Raw genomic sequence first — 22,179 nt, forward strand, 5'->3', positions numbered from 1 at the left:
TACAAAATTGCCAAAATATAAACGTAAGCAATACGTAGTACCACGTGTTTGGTTTTTGGTCGATTTTATCCCCTTTGATGAGGTGTTATTATCCTATATATATAGTTATATGGTCATGTATAGGGGTCCATTACCTTTCATAAGATATGGGTATATTTGTGCACTCCTTTAAAAATTTGGGAGGGGTACTTTTGGCCCACCCCTTAAATTTTGGAAATTGCTCATTTTATATATTTGGTATTATAGTACGGGACCCTAACATGTATTATAATAAATTTGGGTGGTCCACTTCGTTCCCTTTTAGGGGTACAAAATTGCCAAATTTTAGTACAACCACGTGTTTGGTTTTTGGTTATTTTATTCCCTTGGATGAGGTCCTATTACCTTATATGGGTGTATACAGGTGTTTATTTTCCTATTGTAAGACGTAGGTACATTTGTGCACCCCGGCAGGGATGCCTTGGCCCACCCCTTAAATTTTTTGGAAATTGCCCAATTTAAACATTTGGTATAATAGTATAGAACCCTAATATAGATCACTATAAATTTTTCGGTGGTCTATCTCGTTCCCCTTTTAGGGGTATAAAACTGCCAAAATATAAACGTAAGCATTACGTTGTACCACGTGTTTGGTTTTTTTGACCTAATTCATTTCCTTGGATGAGATCCTATTACCTTATATGGTTATATGGCCATGTATAGGAGTCCATTCCCTATTATGAAACATAAGTACATATGTGCACCCCCGGGAATGGTACCTTGGCCCGCCCCCCTTAAGTTTTAGAAATTGCCAAATTTAAACATTTGGTATCATAGTACTGGACCCTAATATATATTACTACAAAATTTGGGTGGTCCACCTCGTTCCCTTGTAGGGTGCATTTTGTTCCGCTTTAGGAGTGAACCTTGCAATCGTCCCGAGTTTGATTCTTGGAAATGTTGAATTTAACGTCCCCGCGAAAACGGTGATAGACCGAAACATGAACTTACTTGACTGAGGATTGAAGCAGTGACCTCATACAGTAGAGACAATCGCTGAGCCATCGTACATGTGTGTTGATTACTATGCAATGGTCCCGAGTTTGATTCTTGGTGCTAGTTTCAGGAAATGTTAACGTTCCCTTGAAACGATGAAATGAGAAAACATCATAAACTTACTTGCTTGCGGATTGAAGCAGAGACCCCACACATCAGAAAAAAAAAACGCTGAGCCATCATGCCAACTTCAGTGCGAGCAGTTTTGCATATGAAAAGAACATGAACAGATTATGTTACATTACTACACATTTCTGCTCGTTGTTACGCATAGAAGCTTGTTATTGTGAAATTGCAGAATCTGCTTATACTACATCAGCATTTTTTTCTCAGCTGACGGACTTTTAAAGCTCAACTTTACATTTATGTCAAAGACAGTTTCGTAACATATCGATGAGTGTTACATTTTTTCAATCAAGTTTAAGAAAAATGAATCACATTTTAGATGTGGTAATTTGAATGTCGTAAGAAACTAACGAGTCAACGGTATGATGTCATTATCAAAATTGCGATACTAGATGTCGTAACGATTGATGTGTAAGGAGAAAAAACGTGAATAATGTCACAACCAATCAGATTGCTTCTTACATCACGTTTCGGCTCATGATGAAAGCTGTGTTTTCATTGGTTCTCCGTGATGTCATTGATTCATTTTCCTCGTTTCTGATTGGCTGATAGTGTTGTCACTTTATAGTTGAACACGTTTCAGACCTAAATAAAATTCTTAATTTCATTTTTGAAGTTCTACTTCCACGAAGATCTTGAATGAACGTAGGTGTACCTCTTGTGTCAGCGTGACTTTACTCCGTTCCTTGAATTTGAGGTAAGTATCAACCGCGTTTTCTTAATATCAATGGAGTGCTTTTGCATGAGGATAACATTGTTATCACTGTTTTTATTTTAACATGAATTATTTAGCAAATGGAAGAATAACCCTCACTTACTTGACCGGGGATCCCGCACATTAGAAGTAGGCGCGAGAAAATTGTTGATTTTGGTTTAGCGTCCCTTCAGTAGTGGGGTGCTAGGAATACAGCTTAATGTTGAATTTGAGCGCATACTGGGTGTTGAACCCGTGCCAGAGGAACGTAACGCTAACCACTTAGCTCAGTTTCTGAAAGTAAACAAAGAAACTACGCACGAATTTGTTCCCTACAACGTGAGACGTGGACCTACAGTTGATCTCCCGCCGAGAAACGAATTCGAGTCTTTCTTGTCTTAGCTCGAAAAAAAAAAAAAAGCAAGCGCATGAGTTTTTGTTTTCGTTTCATGTTCGTCATACGTTTTAAAGTTCAGTGTCAGAGGAAAAATGCTTACTACTACAATGATTCTTTCAGCACAGTTAGAAAAACAATTTCATTCATTCTTTTTTATCACTACAGAAACTTAGGTCATTTACATGTTGATGTTGGTCCGGGTTTGATTTCCAGTATGACGACAATAAAAATTTTAACAGTAGAACTATTTGAGATATGATCATTCTTTTAGGATTGATCGTGTAGTCATTTTGATAATGTAGTGATCTCTGAATTCAATTTTAATTCGTGCTTTTTTTTCTCTTTTCGTTTTAGATATTTGTTTTTCTTTGCCTATTCCTTTTTTGCTTACCTTACCTTTTTTCCCTATTTGAATATGGCTACTTCTGGACTGTCTTGCGAGAAATCAATAGACATTATCGGCGTTTTAATCTTGAAGGACGAATGCTGGAAATTCAAATTAATGCTCCGACCAGTGGCACCGATATTGTGGAGTGGGTTCAGACCTCCTTTCAACAGATGTTGGATTACTTATTGGAAAACGTCGACGAATCATCGATGGTTGGATTGTCGATTTTATCCCACGATGAGAAGAACAAACCGTTTTATCTATCTTTCCGGCATGCAAGTAATTTGACACTGGAGACTTTATGGGCTTCCTTTGATCGCATCCTTCAAAGTAACGATAGTTTTCTCATGAACGAACCGTTCATTGTCCATTTTCATCATGTGGATGTGCCCCGTGGATTTGGATTGGTGCGTCGAGGTCTTTTATCAAACGACGAATTATTAAAGTGCAAGAAAGGCATTCTACGAGTAAAAAACACCGACAAGAAATGTTTAGCGTATGCAATTGTGATTGCTATTGGCCTAAAGAAATATAAGGATACGAACAAGAAACTGTACAGACAATATCACAACCAGAGCAAGTGTGTTGTTATTCCAGCCGTACATGAACTTTTGTCCAGATCATCAGTGAATTTAGACCATGGGGGATCTGTGGAAGAATTACGACAATTGCAACGCTACTTGACAAATTATAAACTTACCGTATACACTAGCTTTTCCGGAGAAGATATTCTGTATGAAGGGCCTGGTGGCGAAGACAAGATTCCAATCAATTTAATGTGCATCAATTCACATTATGACATCATCACGTCATTAACGGCCGTTTTCTCTACCAACTATTATTGTGCTGCATGCCACAAAAAATATGATCATTTTAATAGACACGTCAAGAACTGTTCGGCCATGTGCGAGAAATGTTTGCAGAAACCGCCATGCAGTAAGACCAATACGGAGAAGCAGTGCCCAGAGTGCAATCGTGAATTTTATGGTGAAACATGTTATACAAATCATCTAACTGTACCATATCATAAAGGCCAGCCAATATGCAAGATGGTGAAACTGTGTGCCAAATGTCTACGCATTTATTCGTTTGTCCATACAGGGGAAAGAAAACATGATTGTACAGATTATTTTTGTAATGTGTGCCATAAACACGTTACGTCTACCCACCAATGCTACATGAAGCCTGATACGACTCAATTAAAACCTGGAGTTCCATCAGTGTTACATGCCAAGAAAGCTATGATTGTCTTCTATGATATCGAAGCCACACAGGATACTTTCTTCGATGAAGACACGTTCATTCATAAGCCCAATTTACTGGTGGCCCAACAAGTATGTTACAGCTGTGTTCAAGATGAGGATATACATCATCCGTGTGAAGTTTGTGGACAGCGAGAACATATTTTTCAAGATGATCCGATCAATGCCTTTCTTGCGTATTTACGTCAACCACGACCCAACATCAAACTTATTGTATCTTTGGCACATAACTGTAAGGGATATGATGGTCATTTTATTCTTAAATCTTTAGTGGAAGAACATGAATTGAAACCTACTTTGATCTTGAACGGAGCAAAAATTTTAAGCATGAAAGTGAATCACTTATCGTTTATTGACTCCTTAAATTTCATGCCAATGGCTTTAAGTAAATTATCCAAGGCATTTCATTTACCAGCGACCAAAGGATATTTTCCACACTTTTTTAATACTGCTGCAAATCAAACGTATGTGGGAAAATTACCGGACATCCATTATTATGGTGCAGATGAAATGAAAGTGGATGAACGAGAGAAATTCATGACATGGTACAACGAACACCAGAACGATACGTTTATTTTCCAAGAAGAATTGGTAAACTATTGTGTCCAGGACGTCAACGTACTTCGATTGGCTTGTATATCTTTCATGACCACTTTTGAACAAGAAACTCACGTCAATCCTTTCCTGGAGGCTATCACTTTGGCGAGTGCGTGCAATTTAGTATTTCGACGAAATTTCTTAAAACCTAATACTATTAGCATTCTCCCTGCACGTGGATATCGTCACAGAAACAATCAGTCACGGAATGCTTTGCAGTGGCTTGCCTACATGGAGGAAAAAGAGGGTCATTCAATTCTACATGCGGCCAAAGGCAAAGAAGTTTATGTTGCTGGTTTTCATCTGGACGGTTACTACAAAGATCCTGACACTAAAGAGGAACACGTGTATGAATTTGAAGGTTGCAGATTCCACGGCTGTCCTCTATGTGTCCCTACAGGCCGTGATCAGCCCATTTATGAGAACTCCGAAGAAACAATGAACTATCGCTACGAGAGAACACAGCGTAAAATCAAATTATTACGATCCATGGGATATAAAATACATGAAATGTGGGAATGTGAATTTCGTCAAGTGTTAAAATCCAATCCAGCATTGTCCTCTTCTTTAAGCACACATCCTTATATTAATAAGACACCATTAAATCCAAGAGACAGCTTCTATGGTGGCCGTGTTAATGCCATTAAATTGTATCACGTCGCAAATGAAAATGAAGGCGAAGAAATAAAATTCTTGGATATCGTCTCCCTGTATCCTTATGTGAATAAATGTGGACGGTATCCAATAGGGCATCCACGAATATATCTACAGGGAGATCCAGAAATGCCCGACAACCAAGATGTCAACGGATTAGTCAAGTTGAAGATTTTGCCTAGCAGAAATGTGTTTCATCCAGTGCTGCCATTTCGCTCAAATAAGAAGTTGTTGTTTCCACTTTGTGCTGCCTGTGCCACAGCATTAAATCAAGATTCTGAATGTACACATTCGGACAGTGAACGAAGTCTAACAGGAACATGGGTGTCCTATGAAATTCAAAAAGCCATTGAACTTGGGTATCAAGTCATTGAAATTTACGAAATTTGGGATTACGACATCACCGTATATGATCCAGAAACCAAGACTGGCGGATTATTCAGCGAATACATTAATACATTTTTGAAATCTAAGCTGGAAGCTTCTGGTTGGCCTGCCAATTGCGTCACCGAAGAAGAAAAGCAGCAGTATATCCAAGTGGTACAACAACGGGAAGGCATAACTTTAGATGCAGCAAATATAATGACAAATTCAGCACGTCGTAGTCTTGCAAAGCTCTGTTTGAATGCCTTCTGGGGACGACTCGCTATAAGAGACAATTTCAGCCAAACGACCATCATTAACGACCCCAAAGAACTGTATCAAAAATTAACTGCTCCAGACATAAAAGTCAACCAAATTTTACCTGTTAACGATTCGATGTTATACCTTTATTGGCAGTATGAAGATGATGTTCCAGTACAAAATCACAATGCTAATGTTGTCCTTGGAGCATTTACAACGTGTCAAGCTCGTCTGGAACTCTACAAATATTTAGAACTTCTGCAAGAAAGAGTATTATATTTCGATACAGATTCAGTGATATTCACGCAGCGACCATCACAGCCCACAATAGAACCAGAAGTATTTCTTGGTTCAATGTCAAATGAACTTGAATCAATTGGACCAAAAGCATACATTAAAAAATTCGTGTCTGGTGGCCCAAAACAGTACGCCTTGGAAATCTACAACCCCGACACGAAATCAACCAGTTATGTATGCTAAATTCGTGGATTCACACTCAATTATACTGCAAGTCAAAAGCTAAATTTTAACAGTCTGGAGCAAATGATCATAAATCAATCGAATGAAAAAATCTCCATTAGCACGCCGCACAAAATTTACAGAACCCACGATCATCATCTTGTCACAAAACCTGAAGAAAAGAAGTACAGTTTCAACTATAAAAAACGCCGATTAATACCAGACACATACGAGACATTGCCCTATGGGTATAAAAAAGCCAGAACAGAATAACAGCCATATTTTCCCCTAATCCCACCAACATCACCTCCCAAAGACGGGGCAAAGAATCAACGCATCCCAAAGACGGGGCAAAGAATCAACGCAACACGGGACATGCTTCAACAAGGCCACAGCGAAGACAAAAACTCAGATGACATCACCTTGCAGAAACCCGTGGAGAAAAAAAAAAAAGGAATTCAGGTACGTCACATTTGCGTTTCTTTTCTCACCTCACTCTCTCTTGATCAGTTAGTTCGATGTTAATAATCTGTTTTTCTTCTTTCACAGGAAACAAAATAAATATTACCATGTATATTCATATGTTTTATTTTCTCTTTACAGAATTTGTACCCGTCACGGACACGTCTTCCTTTGAAGAAAAAAGAAATTCTGTATTCTATTTCACATGCTAAAAATAAATGTACAAAAACATGATTCTGTGTTTTTTATTTCACATCCTAAAATCAAATTCTTTTTGCTGTACTGCGATTTCAATTTCTTTTTCTGAATCAGTTTACCGGTAAAATAAATCAATGTTTTACGAAAAAAAAAATCAACTAAATTTTTGTTTCAGAAAATTTTTAGTGTACGAAAAAAAAACTGATTCAGAAAATTTTTGTGTACGAAAAAAAAATGTTTTCAGAAAAATTTTTTGTGTACGAAAACAAAATTCTGTTTCAGAAAATTTTTTTGTGTGTACAAAACAAAAACTGTTTCAGAAAATTTTTATGTACAAACAAAATTCTGTTTCAGAAAAAAATTTTTATGTACAAACAAAATTCTGTTTCAGAAAAATTTTTTGTGTGCAAAACAAAATTCTGTTTTCGTCACGAAACTGCTCCGACTAAATGAATCGATTCATTCTGATAGTGTTGGCAACACTGGAAAAATTTCGGTAAGTATCGCTCAGACCCTGAGTTACAGCGAACACAACTAGATTCGAACCAGCAACCTTACATGTCTGATTCATCTCTAAATACAGCCAACTAAACAATAAGATTGTGTGTATACGTCAATGCTAGCACTGAGTCAACAAGGTTTTCTTCAAGGTCAAAGTTGCACACGAAGTAAAAAGATGACAACGCAGATCTTCTATCTTTCTATATGAAACATAAACCTAGTGTAACTGCTCGCACTGAAATGTGTAATGTAACATAATCTGTTCGTCTTCTTTTCATACGCGAAACTGTTCGCACTGAATGGAGTACGACGGCTCAGCGCTTCAATCCACAACGAAGTAAGTTCATGTTTCCTCCTATCATTTTTCATCATCGTTTCAAGGGGACGTTAAACTCAACATTTCTTAAACTAACACAAAAATCGAACTCGGGACCATGACATAGTAATCAAAAAACTGAACTTCTCAATGGGCCATAGTGGCTCAAATATGTGAGATCTCTGCTTCAATCCGCAAGCAAGTAAGTTTATGATGTTTTCTCATTTCTCATCATCGTTTCAAGTGGGACGTTAACATTTCCTGAAACTAGCACCAAGAATCAAACTCGGGACCATTGCATAGTAATCAACACACATGTACGATGGCTCAGCGCTTGTCTCTACTGTATGAGGTCACTGCTTCAATCCTCAGTCAAGTAAGTTCATGTTTCGTCCTATCACCGTTTTCGCGGGGACGTTAAATTCAACATTTCCAAGAATCAAACTCGGGACGATTGCAAGGTTCACTCCTAAAGCGGAACAAAATGCACCCTAAAAGGGAACGAGGTGGACCACCCAAATTTTGTAGTAATATATATTAGGGTCCAGTACTATGATACCAAATGTTTAAATTTGGCAATTTCTAAAACTTAAGGGGGGCGGGCCAAGGTACCATTCCCGGGGGTGCACATATGTACTTATGTTTCATAATAGGGAATGGACTCCTATACATGGCCATATAACCATATAAGGTAATAGGATCTCATCCAAGGAAATGAATTAGGTCAAAAAAACCAAACACGTGGTACAACGTAATGCTTACGTTTATATTTTGGCAGTTTTATACCCCTAAAAGGGGAACGAGATAGACCACCGAAAAATTTACAGTGATCTATATTAGGGTTCTATACTATTATACCAAATGTTTAAATTGGGCAATTTCCAAAAAATTTAAGGGGTGGGCCAAGGCATCCCTGCCGGGGTGCACAAATGTACCTACGTCTTACAATAGGAAAATAAACACCTGTATACACCCATATAAGGTAATAGGACCTCATCCAAGGGAATAAAATAACCAAAAACCAAACACGTGGTTGTACTAAAATTTGGCAATTTTGTACCCCTAAAAGGGAACGAAGTGGACCACCCAAATTTATTATAATACATGTTAGGGTCCCGTACTATAATACCAAATATATAAAATGAGCAATTTCCAAAATTTAAGGGGTGGGCCAAAAGTACCCCTCCCAAATTTTTAAAGGAGTGCACAAATATACCCATATCTTATGAAAGGTAATGGACCCCTATACATGACCATATAACTATATATATAGGATAATAACACCTCATCAAAGGGGATAAAATCGACCAAAAACCAAACACGTGGTACTACGTATTGCTTACGTTTATATTTTGGCAATTTTGTACCCCTAGAAGGGAACGAGGTGGACCACCCAAATTTATCATAATACATATTAGGGTCCTGTACTATAATACCCAATGTTTAAATTGGGCAATTTCCAAAATTGAAGGGGTGGGCCAAAGTACTCCTCCCAAAAATTTCAAGGGGTGCATTAATATACCCATGTCTTATAAAAGGGAATGAATCCCTGTATACGCCCATATAACCATATAGGGTAATAATACCTCATCCAAGGGGATAAATTAGGTCAAAAACCTCCGAAATTTGAATTTTTTTGGCAATTTTTTACTCATAAAAGGGAACGACATAGACACCCAATACTGATAGAGGTACATACTATGGTCCTAGGCTACCACACCAAATTTTTAGATTTGGCAATTTCCAAAATTTAAGGGGTGGTCCTATGTACCCCTGCCAAAATCTAGAGGGGTGGTCCTAAGTACCCCTAGGTCATTGACACGGGCCAGGGACCATGGGTCCTGGGGGGTGGTCCTATGTACCCCTGCCAAATTTTAGGGGGAGTGGTCCTAGGTACCCCTAGGTCATTGACCCCGGCCAGGGACCATGGGTCCTGAGGCAGGGACCCAGGGGCCAAAAAGTTAGGCAAAGTAAGGCCATTACTACTGGGAAGTAGTTTCATTATCTATTATAATTTGATCTATACAAGATTCTGAGTTTTCTGTAATGCGGGTTGGAGTGTTTATAGTGTGTTGTAGGCCGAAGGATTGCAAAGTGTTTGATAATAATGTTAGGTGATTTGATGGTGTCAGGAAATCAATGTTTAGGTCGCCTCATAATACGTTGGTTTACTTTCTTTCTTAACTAAAGTTAACAGTTGTTCTAATTTTTCAAGAAAACGGGGAAAGGAGCTGTCAGGTGTTCTATACATGACTATTATAATGAACCTACGTCCTGATTTTTCGATTTCTATTACTGCATGCTCAAATGTCTGTTCCTCATTCAGATACATGCTGTTGTTTTTTACCTTATACTTTAATATTTTTCTCACAAAGATTAAAGCACCACCGCACCTACTGAATGTCCGGCAAAATCCACCAACACATATATAATTTGGTAGGACTGTATACTCTATTTCATCTTCCCTCAACCAGTGTTCGGTAATACAAATTACATCTGGGTTCATCAACTCAGTGTCGTTTCTGATTAGTATGTCTAGTTCATCTATTTTATTTCTAATGGATTGTATATTCTGATGTAGTACCTTTAGTTCAACTGTATTATATTGGTTTGATTGATAGCATACTGACCTAGAAGAGGTATCTGTGTCGATGAGTGGAGCATTTGTTATCTCTTTGATGCTTAGATTTTCATCAAACTTAGATACATGTTCCCCATTAACTACTTTAGAAGTGATGTTATTGTCTCGTCGCATAAAAAATCATTATTCCTGAGTTTTTCGGGTAATCGCCTTTGTCGATTGGTCACACACGTACTACTACTTGGGGCGCCTATTGTTGAATGTGTGTGTTTCTTTTGTGGTGTCATGCATTGAGAAATTGGGAGGATAACTTTTGCGTTTCTTTTGTTGTGTTCCGAAACGTTTTCATTGCCTTCTGCGTTACCATTAAAGAAAGCCATGGATTGCGAACTTTCAGTAGATGTATCTGTACTCCTTTTTTTAAAGTTACATGTTTGGTTATGTACTGGCTTTTCACTATTAAGATTTACTAGTGTCACTGATGTACGCCCCAAATTGTGAAGCATCTCTTTTGCTGCAAACAACATTTGGCTATCCTCACTGTGCATTTCAAGCAATCCATTCCCCATGCAAAACACTTATACCTGACTCATCCTAAGTGAATTTTTTTTTCAATTGTGCTGGTCAAATTTAAACACACACGTGTTACAGAATTTACACGTAAAATTAAGAACTTACCATAGAAAGGCAAGTTTAAAAATAACAAATCTCTGCGGGTATTAAACATTAAATAATACGTGTTGTATTTTACGTTCAGAAGTGCAAGGTTACAAGTATAAGTGGTTTAAAACGGATAAATAATTGAGTGTATAGGAAAGACGATTATTAAATATTTTGCATCGGCTGAGTATTCCTGCACAGGGTACAAAAGCTGTATTTTATAAGTGTAGCGTTAACATTTTGGGACCACTACCGTACAAATACTGTTTGAACTCATATCATTGCTAAAACCCACATGTTATCCTTACCCTCGCTTACGCATATACTGAAGTAGTAGATGCGCCTGCTTTCTTCGGAGGCGCCCTGCGTTAATACACGGGTCTATCTGGTAGGCCCTACTCTGACTCAGTTATGCTACCCTCGCGCTTTTCAGTGGCAAGTAGCACATGTTGGTTTACGTTTTTTGCACTGCAGCTTTTATATGATGTGCCCGGATGCTTTGTTTATATGCAAATCCTAAGAGAATTGCCATATTTCAAAGTTCAGCTGACCCTCTTCATTTTCACCTATGCTAATGGCATGTTGCTCAGCGCAAATCTTTCGGAGGACAATGAGAGAGTAATTCATTAAAGCATTATAATTTTTCGACAATTATCTTGGGTGGTGTGCCTAGACATGACAGACCCATATCCAGGTGGTGTAGGGGAGCGGACCCTTTTAAAATTTTACTACCTCCTCAAATTTTCACGGCTTGCGAATGTATTACAATTTGGGAATGAACTAAATATGGTTGGATCGAGCCGCCTCTACATTTTTGGACTGGTTACCGGGCTGAGACATGACCTGTGCATTTCGGGATAAAACTGTTTCAAAAATGCCGGATTGTAAATTATTTTCAACTCCAACTTTTTAACTTTGATTTCACATCGTACAGTGATAATATTTTATATAATATGCTTAAATTTGCGTTTTATTTCGACAGAACAAGAATAACAATAGTAGATTTTTTTTGCTTGTTTTGCATTGCTTTGTGGTATTTCAAATTTTGCAGTGTCTCATTTGGAATAAGGCTGCTTATTTTACATGTTTTACGTTCAAAGTTGTTAAACATCGTTATACTTATTTTTATCTATATAATAATAATAATAATAATAATAATAATAATAATAATAATAATAATATAGATTATGAGGAGAAAAGAATTATATATAGCATAAAATACTTACCTGATGGGCACATTGGTTTTTTAAAGTATCACATCACATTACTTACGTAAATTCGACTATTATGTAATCTTTTTATTGTGGGATACTTATGTGTTTAGACATCATCACTTATCACACTGTTTTGAGATACTTTTTTTCACTACATTTTGCTTTGCATTCTGTGTTTAATGATTACGTTATGAAGGAATCAATGGTTTACATGTAACACTTTCTTTAATGTATATTTACGTAGATACGTATCTCACAGGTAAGAACACAACATATATCAATATTTTGGACAGTGGTTTATGAAAGTTTTATTACAAATTTTATCTGTGAATTTTACAAACCTATGGGTCCGTATTCTCAATCTGTACAATTAAAATATTGTATACGATAATTATAGGAAGAGTTATTGAGCGTAACGTTGCAAAGGGCTACAAATATTCCTTTGACGGAAAATAATTCCAACCCTGAAATCATACGTAGGTTTATATGTCCTGTTTAGTTAAGCAGCACATAGTAAAATCCTATCTTGAGCTGGCAATATTTTTTCGATTTTACATTGATTTGTTTGAGGTAGTGTGGTTGATGGGTAGACTATCTTGTAAAATGTTCAACTACTCAATGTGTATTTTACAATAATGGAAGACAAGAAAAGAACGAGAAGTAATAATTTCAGTTATCCCGAGACAGAGCTGTTGATTAAGACAGTATTAAAATATAAAGATGTTATTGAGGATAAAAGTTGCGACGCAGCCACTTGGAGAGCAAAGAACAGGACATGGCATAGAATTGCCATGGAATTCAATTCTTTAAACAGAGGTCTTCCGAGGGATTTCAAATGCTTGAGAAAAAAGTACGAGAATGTGAAAAAGGAAATCAGAAGGAAAACGGTAGAGGACAAGATTAAAGATCCAGGAATGAATACAATTGTAAGGCTTTGGGGTCCTGCGTGGGAGCGATTGCGTGAAGTGATGTGTGAGAGTACGGAAGGAACGCCTACCAGCATAGATAGCGATACTGTCAGCAACAGTAAGAACCTTGTATTTGAGAGATGGATGATTAATTTTATGTCCACGTGAATTTACATAGATTATACTAACGCAATATCTGTTGAATCTAACCTATGCTTACGAAACCAATCTATAATTTCAGAACTCATTCACACACACAATTCTCCATAGCTTAGGCATTTGAATCTGCGTCAATAACGCTTTCGCAATTTAACTTAGGCTAATGTTTAGCAGAAGGGATCCAGCGATTGTTTCTGAAAAAGTGTTACAATTTCGTTAAATTCTGTTCACATTAGGTTAGTTTAGTTTATGCTAGTGTAGAGATCCAGCATAAATTTCCAAAAAATGATAGAATTTCGCTCATTTTTAGTAATATTAGGTTAGTTCAGTTTACTTTAGATTAGATTTTGTTTCGTTTCAATGAATTCTTCGGTAGTTCTTTTGCCTCCTCCATAGCACCTACCCTATTTACCTTTGTCAGACCTGATTGTTCAGATGTCTTTTCATGCATTGCTATCACACCAGATGATGTATTATTTTATTTTATTCGTTTATAATTATTTAATTCTACATACTGAATTTACATTCTTTATTTATCGAAGTGAGGTATTTTTGTTTATTTCATATACGGAAGTTATGGACAGAATAGAGAATGTAAGCCGTCCTCTGAAGCTACTTTAATCTTTTGCGGTTTCGGTTTCTATAAATTTCCAAGTATACAATTTTCAACCTTTTTGTCCTAAACTTTTTTTTTCTTGACAGGTGAAATGTTTGACCGGGATGACTTATCGGATGATGATGAAACGAACTATGTGGTTGAGGTGAGATATATATATTTTCTAAAACTTCAGCTCAAGCTTTGATATTTAACATTTTATAGCTGTCAAATGTTGCTTAAGAGCATTAAATATTTCTGAAGGGAACGATATTTCTGTAAACCAATGTTCTAAAGATCTTTTAAGCTTTATAGATGCCCAGGTAACTTTGTTTCTCATTTGTTTCAATTCTTCTTTGTAAGTTTTAAATTAGTTAATGTAGGGACAAAATTACAAGACATTGATGTCTTTTCAGTAGTTTTTATTTAGAAAATTCGTATCTCACATTATCACATAAAATTTACCAATAAATATGAAAATCATTATTCCGTTTACAGCAATTTAATATCTCATTCGTTCTGGAAATACAATGAACAATGATAAAATTAGCAACACTCCTTAAAATTATGTAATTCCGGGAACGTTTTTAAAATTATAACTACCAAACACTATTTTGTGTAATGGACAATTCCTTTCTGATCAAAACTTGTGATTTAATGATACCATCGTGTAGAACTAGTATTCAGTATAACACATACCAATAATCTCTGAAAAAAAAAAATATTTTTTTTTAACCTACAGAGATACGAAGTTTCAAACAATGTAAAAATCGACACGGCAACAGAAGCAAGCAGTTTATGAGTGACGTCACACATCGGATTCCCCTGGTTGCGAATGTTTGTGATGTTATAGCAAGTAACATACACAACATTATGTTCCAGTAAGTGAAGCCAATCTAAACTAACAAAATTTACCAACGGCGTGAGCTCTTCAAGCATACAGTGGTAGAGTGCTGACCTCTGGTGCGAGGCTTCCTAGTTCAATCCATGTGAGTTGTATTGGACAATATCGTGGGTTTTTTCCCACTTCATCGTCCCACCAATTCTTTTATGATTTGTCATTTCCATTAATCATCCGTCGCAGGATTTGATTGTTAACTGACGTGTTCAAAACACTTGAATGCATCTTTATTTCCGTAGACCAATATAAACAATTTACGAGTGTTTCATTGAGTAAACAAAACTATAAGCTCGATAGTATAATGGTGATATATGGTAAAATAGTTCGATAAGAGCAATGGAGGTTCCTTAGAAAGCTATTGGGTGTGATTATCTTCTTAAGTTCATATGTTCTAGTATTGAATTTAGTAAAAAATTAAGATTATTTTTCTTCGGGAAATGTTTTTCAATAGGTAAATCTCCTTGGGCTCCCTTTGATCTCATAACTGTCAAATTTACGACGAACTTGCACACTAGCAATTGATACTCTTCTATCAAATCAATATGCTTTTATATCGTTGACTTGCTGGGTGCTCCGTCTCTAGACCCCTAATTTTGCTCGGCTGACGGCCTCACATTTATCTATCGGTCTTTGCATCAACATAGAATTTCGCGAAATTGCTCTTAATATTTCCTGAATCTTCCCATCCGGGTTTTCGCCCCACTGTCTGCTCGGTTTACAGACTCGCAACTCTCGAACCCACAATTCTATCGTTTCTTTTCCTATTTCAACTATCTAAAATATCAAAATTTGTATCCCAAGAAAATGCCCATTTAAATAGCGTGGTGATATCTTCGTATACCTTTAGACCCCTAAAAAATTAAAAATATTTACTTTTGGCAATTTTCCTGTGGGTTTGTCGCGAAAATGTACAATCATGCCAAAATTAATCATTCTACCCTACAGGAAGTTCTCAATAATTTGTCAGCTCATGTAGTTTTTTTCTTAATAATAAACTAAATTCGTTTTAAAGGTTGGCTGGTGTCTTAAAGATAATGCAATTAATTAATGCATCAGGCTAATTAATAACTCAGGGTGCAAACCATGTCCATTTACATATAGACATTAAATAAAATTTTCACAACTGCCTTTATGTGGTTAAATGTATAGGATACATTACGGGATTTGAAAGAACTGCAACGTTTGGATGAATAGATATGTACATAGATACTGATTGTGCTGTACTGCTAAGGAAAGTAACAGTATTTACTATTTAAGTGAGTTTGGAAATTCAATACATTTGATTTATTGTTGAGTAATACTTCAGGAATGATAGATACTTTGTTGTATAACCTTGTCATTATATATTCAAGTATACACTGATCAGCCAGAAAATAATGACCAATTACCAAATAGTCGATTGCCCTCCTTTGCCACGGATAAAAGCGGCGATGCGTCATGGCATGAAAGCAATGAGGTCTTGGTAGGTCGCTGGAACCACATTTGCACATACAGGTCAGCCTATTCTCATAAATTCCGGGAGTGCGCGATGCGCTCTGACGGCACGTTCAATCACATCCCAGAGGTGGAGGGCCAGCACATCAATTGGAACTCTACTCTGTTCGTCGAACCACTCCGTCACAGTCCTCTCCTGAAAACATGGCGCGTTTTCTTGTTGAAAAACGCTACTGCCGTTGGGAAACTCGGTCGTGATGAAGGTGGTGCGTGGTCTACAACCAGTGTACGATACGCCTCGGCCGTCATGGTGCCTTGAACGAGCTCCACTAGACTCATGGATGCTTGCTTGAATGTTCCTTAGAGCATAATTGAGCCGCTGCCAGCGTGTCTCCGTCCCACTGTACAGATGTCAAAGAGCTGTTGCCCTGCAAGATGACGGATTGGCACCCTTCTATCGACATGAGGAAGGTATCGGGATTCATCAGAACATGCAACACTGCCACTTCGCCAAGGTCCAGTGGGGATGGCCACGTGCCCATTTCAGTCGCCGATGTCGTCGTGTTAATATTGGCACATGGATGGGTCGTCGGCTGCGGAGGCCCTTATTAGGAATGTTCAGACACACTTGTACTCTGCCCAGAATTAAAGTCTGATGTTAGTTCCGCCAGTTCTTCGCCTGTCCTGTTTCACCAGTCTGCCCAGCCTATGACGACCTACATTTGTAGTGAAGGGGGCTGCCCAAGCCCTCGACGTTTGGATGTTTCACCATGGTTTCGCCACTTGTAGAAGACACTCACCAAGCACTCCTCGAACACCCGACAAGTCGTGAAGTTTCCGAAATGCTCGTGCCGAGCCTCGGAACCATTCCAATCTACCCTCGGTCAAACTCAGATCGCGCGCCTTCCCCATTCTACACACGGCCAGCACTTTCAGCTACTTTTTATTCTTAATTTTATTAGCTACGTCGTAGACATTTGAGAAATATGCATCGTATCTTTAAGCCGTTTCTCTACTGATCGGCGCTGTCTTCATTGAACCTACAGATGGTGTACAAACATGAATCATTGTTTTAAGCGCACGAATAACATACCAAGATACATTTGCAAATTTCAAGGATTTAGGAACAACACATGAACGAAAGGAAGTGTTTTCGGTAATTAGCTATCTCTGAAGTATTTCACAAGGTAATAAAAAAATCACTGCAAATGTTTATTGTGTAGAAACAGAGAAGTGCAACAAGTATTATAACACTCTTTTGCAGAAATACACCATTTTAAGCAGTATAGTGAATTATACCCATGCTTTTCAAGTCTTGAGATCGGTTTCAGATAAAAATTGCCATAAACGGCATTGTAATGTTACGACTATCGAAAACAATGTACATGATTGGATGTGATACCTAAATAAGCGTCTTAAGAAACGAAACCTTCTGACAAAATATCACTTTGTAATCTCGTGTAAGATTATAGTATTTATTTAAAATCATACCATCATTGTAGTATTTGATCGGACACTAAGATACTTTTTGATGTTTATTGTCACGCCACTCTCACTTGCGTTCTTGCCGTTGTAGATATTTAAAAGAATGTTTGTAGTGCTGTGTCGTCTCTAGTTTGTATCACTGAGCAATAAATATGATATTGTCAATTTTCGTTGGATATCTAGGTTTAAAATATGTCATAATCTGACTTATTCCTATTTTAAAAATTCAACTTGTTAAGTTTGCAAGTGTTAATCTGGTGGTATTGGCATGCATGTTAAATTATTTTTCCTAGCAACATCTGTGTCATAAAAGAATTCAGTTGTTTTAAAATATTTATTTAGAAGTTGTAAGATCTTTCCAAGAAAATTTATTCAACCTATGCGCAGTATATATTCTGTACAAGGTGGAGCGAAAGTCTTAGACAGTCGAATAAAATAATAAAAAGCGCAACAGATAGGAATGAAATGTTCCTACACAAGTAATAGTCGAGAAAATTATAACAGAATCTACCGCGTTCGCTGTGTCCATTTTGAGTTCAAATTTAAAATGTGATGAAAGTTGTGTGAGACATTATCTAGCACTAAATTTGATCAGAAATTCTTAACTGTGGTTCGTTTTTGTCTAGGTCGAACGGTCTTTGATGTTTATAATGATTTTTTTTTGGTGTTTTCCATTTTAAGGTTCATTAATTGAAGATGGTCCTTACCAAGACTGAATGCATAGAGATTGTTATGTGGAGTGAACGCAGTGTGAGCGTTATCGATGATTATTTCAACCACCCCCTCTTTAAAGCAATCTCATCCAACGCAGTTGCAACTCTTCTATCCTCCGGGATACAGGGGCTGTTGAATTTGGATAGGAGAGTAGTAGCTGTGAGATGGGATTACTTTCAGGACACCGATGGTTGAAATAATTTAAGATGAATGTCATACTTCGTTCATCCTTTATCAGAACGATCCTTATGCGTTCAGCTTTCGTGAGGATCATATTCAATTAGTGAACCTGAAATTTCATAAGGGATGATTTGAGAATAAAAGTAAATTCAGAGGTATTATAAAATTTCTGCAGGGACATGGACTTAAAACCAAATGCAAAGAAAACTGACTAAATGGAAATTTGTCGTGGGTGCAATACTGCAAATTATGGATATATTAAATTATAAAATAACACTTTCGAGAAAGTGGATACTTTTAAATTATTGGATCAACGTTAACGGGCCAAAACGCCATCCGCCAAGAAATTAAATGTTGACTGAAAGCAAGGGAATTCGTGTTTTTATTCTGCCCAAAGTACTGTTTATTGCGAATTCTATCGAAGAATGTAAAGCTAAAAGTATATGAAACGATAATAATGGCTATCATGCTGTATGGTTGAGAAACATAGTAGCTTACTTTAAGGGAAAACGCAAAAATAAAGTGTTTAATTAAAATTCTGAGGCAAATATTCGGATCCAAGAGAGACGGGAATCAGGAAACGTCATAAGAAGGAACTGCATAATTTGTACAATTTACCAAACACTGTTAAGATCAAGTCAAGGAAACTTAGGGCAACAGGTCAGGTAGATAGAATTGAAGAAAGTAAGAACGATTTTAAAATTTCAATTGGCAATCTAATTGGTAAAGATCGTTAGGAAAACCTAGGCGGAGACAGAAGAACAGTATTAAGATGCATCTAGCTGAAATTGAAATACAAAGAAAAAACTGGAACCAGTTGGTCAAGAACAGAAGTCAATACAAAATTTTGTGAATTGCGCCATCAATCCTCTGGTATCCATGAGCCATAGAGTTAGTATGTAGAGTAAGTGGATTTGGATAGAACAACCTTATTAAATAGAACTTTAAGATCCTAATAGTTTCTTCTGAAATTGCATTAAAATTGGGTGAAATGTTAGTCTGTGAAGACGAATTTGGATAATGTATTTAACATGTTTTCATATTGTTTTAGATGGTGTCTAATGCTAATGAGCCAGAGTTGCTAAATACTTCAATCAGCAAAAAAGTTATTTGTAACATAGAACCGGGAATTGACAATGATAGTGAAGGAAACAATTTGGAAGGTGATCGACCGGATGGTAAGGGAATTTCAACGTAGTAAATTTATAATTAATGTTTGCTTTGTATTTCTATCTGTATAAAAGGAAGACGTTTGAACTTAAGGAAGTAAACGAAATATCATGAAGTATTGTACCGTTTCGAAAATAATGTTGTAGCAATCTTTCAGTAACACACACTTCTTTCTTGTTATAGATAAATCTACAGAACAGTCAGGAAACAACTTGATAGAAAAAAAAATTACATTTACATTATATTAAAATACACTGAAAGTACTCTCCGTTAGTATATCAGAAAGATAGTGTTGAAAATTTCACATCATTTGAATGAACATTTTGCTGTGCAGTAGTTTGTTACACAGGCCAGATGGTTCTGTCCTTTCATCAATGAGGATTCACTAGTGTGGCGTTTTCAACTTATCGAGCAAAAGGAAAATGAATTGATAATCCATATGACTTGTCTGTGAGGATAAGGTTTCTTTCAGAAGGGTGCGTGTATTACTGTTTGCCAACTGAAAATGAATGAGCTAATTTCTAAGAAGTGCATGATTTTCTTACATTTAGCTCTGCAACCAATCGGTTACCAGGAGTTACGTAGATCTAGATTTATCGGGTTTCTTTGCTATAGGGAGAACTCGTCGTATGTTAGTTATAATTTACAATCGAGTAAAAGAAAAAAAATTATAAATATAGTCTCAACAATAAAATTTTTTTAAGTAACAAAATCTCATAGTGCAACAACCCAATGGATAGACCATAAGGCATTGATTATTTTACACGTTTAATAACGCTAAAGCGACATGTTCACTTTTGGTGGTCAAGCACTTTTACTGTTAGACCATCGTGAGACAATTTGTGTACTACTTCTGTTAGTGTGGAACATTCTTAGATAAATATAATAGCTACTTCGTGCATTGATTATGTATAAGCCAGGATTAACTCGACCACAATCGTTCGTGGGGCATAGCGCATCGTAGTTTTCCAACACACACTTATTGAACTAAAAATTGTGGTTTCCCCATTTAGGTACTATTGCATTGGTGAAGCAAACATGCATCTATTTTAGGATATATTTAATGAAAAGTAGATATTAGATTCTGCACAACTTAGTATGCGTTTTCTAGTGGATATCAAACTTTTCATCAGACGGAAAATATACCATTGATAGTTGGGAAAATATTCACGTATACTGCATTGGTTTTAATATATATTTTGAATTCAAAGCTTACACATGTCTAGAGAATTTCTGATCTCCGAAGAGACTCATCTCTTGATTAAGAAAACATGTTTCATAGTCCGATAAAATTTCTCAAATTTTATAAAGTTTGGAGAATACAAATTGGAAGCTCATATTTGCTTGCGGTTGAAATCAGTGAACAAATGTATTAATCTTCAGCAACTCGAAAACTCATAACAATTTTCGTAAACTTTTCAATTTTTTAGGAATATTCCGCACCTATTTTGGAAAATTGAATAATTATCAGTTTTATTTGAGGTTAGGATCAAAGTAAATTGTTGAATTAACTGCTTAGAAATATCCTTCGACTGCTTCAACTGTGCACTAGTGCTTTTTGTAAAGTCCGATGCGAATACTCAGGGTGCGTGTCGAGGAAAACAGCCGCCTAAATTTAATTCTACACTAATACATTTTGCTTTTGTTTAGCTTTATTTAAACCCAAAATGCCACATTGCTTTTTGAAAATTGCATATTTAACCTAATTTACTTTTCAACTATCATTCCCCAATATATTTAGTAATGCACGCATTCTTTTCATTGAAAGCATAACGAATTTGGGAACTTCATGGATGGCATATCACACATTTGGTTGTCCTTTTATACATTTATTATGTACTGTGCACTATATAACTGTTAAAATTCTGGGCTGTAATCAAATGTCAACTGAGAACATTTGTTTTATTTTTAAGGTGATTATTTGAGGAAGAATAAAAGTCCGAGGAAAAGGAAGGCGCTTGTAAGTTGTTTTGTGCGAACAGCAAAGAAACTGGAAGAATATGCAGAATTAAAAATGGCTAGGCTGGAGGAAAAATCAAAACAAGAACGAGAAGAGTACGAAAAGAGAATGAAATTGTTAGACCTGGAAATCGCACAGAAGACAGAGCAGCATGAAAAGCAACTTAGATTATTAGAACTTCAAATCCAAGAAAAAGAAATAGATATTCTGATGAAGCGAAATTATTCCGCGGTATAAGTGCGTGGCATTCGTTTTGTTTGTTTTCTGTACCTTTAGAGTTTAAAATTCCCGCTGTAAGTAGTTCTGTTTGAGTTTTTCTTGTAAATAATAAATGTGTTAATACTATCACACTATTGTTTTTTTTTTTTGTGATTTGGAAATAAAAGGTAGAATTTCTGTAAATATTTTAAAAATATTATAATTGTGAAGTTGATTTGGTTGTTTAAATATTGAGTTCATCAGCTATCGTTGCTGTGGTGAACTTAGAATTTTGGCATAGTTTTTG

General features: G+C 36.5%; 1 protein-coding gene across 2 annotated transcripts; it reads left to right on the top strand.

Moving 5' to 3' along the window:
* The first annotated feature begins 12,314 nt into the window (after positions 1-12,314).
* On the top strand, positions 12,315-22,024 carry LOC145691129 (uncharacterized). 2 transcript variants are annotated; one of them, XM_081766862.1, is made up of 4 exons: positions 12,315-12,427; positions 13,938-13,996; positions 19,596-19,722; positions 21,628-22,024. In XM_081766862.1, the coding sequence occupies exons 1-4, from the start codon at positions 12,397-12,399 to the stop codon at positions 21,909-21,911; spliced, it is 501 nt and encodes a 166-aa protein (XP_081622988.1). In that variant the 5' UTR covers positions 12,315-12,396; the 3' UTR covers positions 21,912-22,024. The 2 variants fall into 2 exon arrangements, with proteins under 2 accessions (XP_081622988.1, XP_081622987.1); XM_081766861.1 differs by lacking the exon at positions 12,315-12,427 and adding an exon at positions 12,658-13,194.
* Positions 22,025-22,179: the final 155 nt, after the last annotated feature.

The sequence above is a fragment of the Thermobia domestica genome, chromosome 7, assembly GCF_964235325.1.
Source record: "Thermobia domestica chromosome 7, izTheDome1.hap1.1, whole genome shotgun sequence".
In the NCBI taxonomy this organism is placed as follows: Eukaryota; Metazoa; Arthropoda; class Insecta; order Zygentoma; family Lepismatidae; genus Thermobia; species Thermobia domestica.

Bases quoted from the DNA above. Each gene is read 5' to 3' on its own strand.
- LOC145691129 (XM_081766861.1), top strand. From the start codon at position 12,804: ATGGAAGACAAGAAAAGAACGAGAAGTAATAATTTCAGTTATCCCGAG. The intron at 13,195-13,937 runs GTAAGAACCTTG...TTTTCTTGACAG, and splicing joins TAGCGATACTGTCAGCAACA to GTGAAATGTTTGACCGGGAT. The intron at 13,997-19,595 runs GTGAGATATATA...ATATTGTTTTAG, and splicing joins AAACGAACTATGTGGTTGAG to ATGGTGTCTAATGCTAATGA.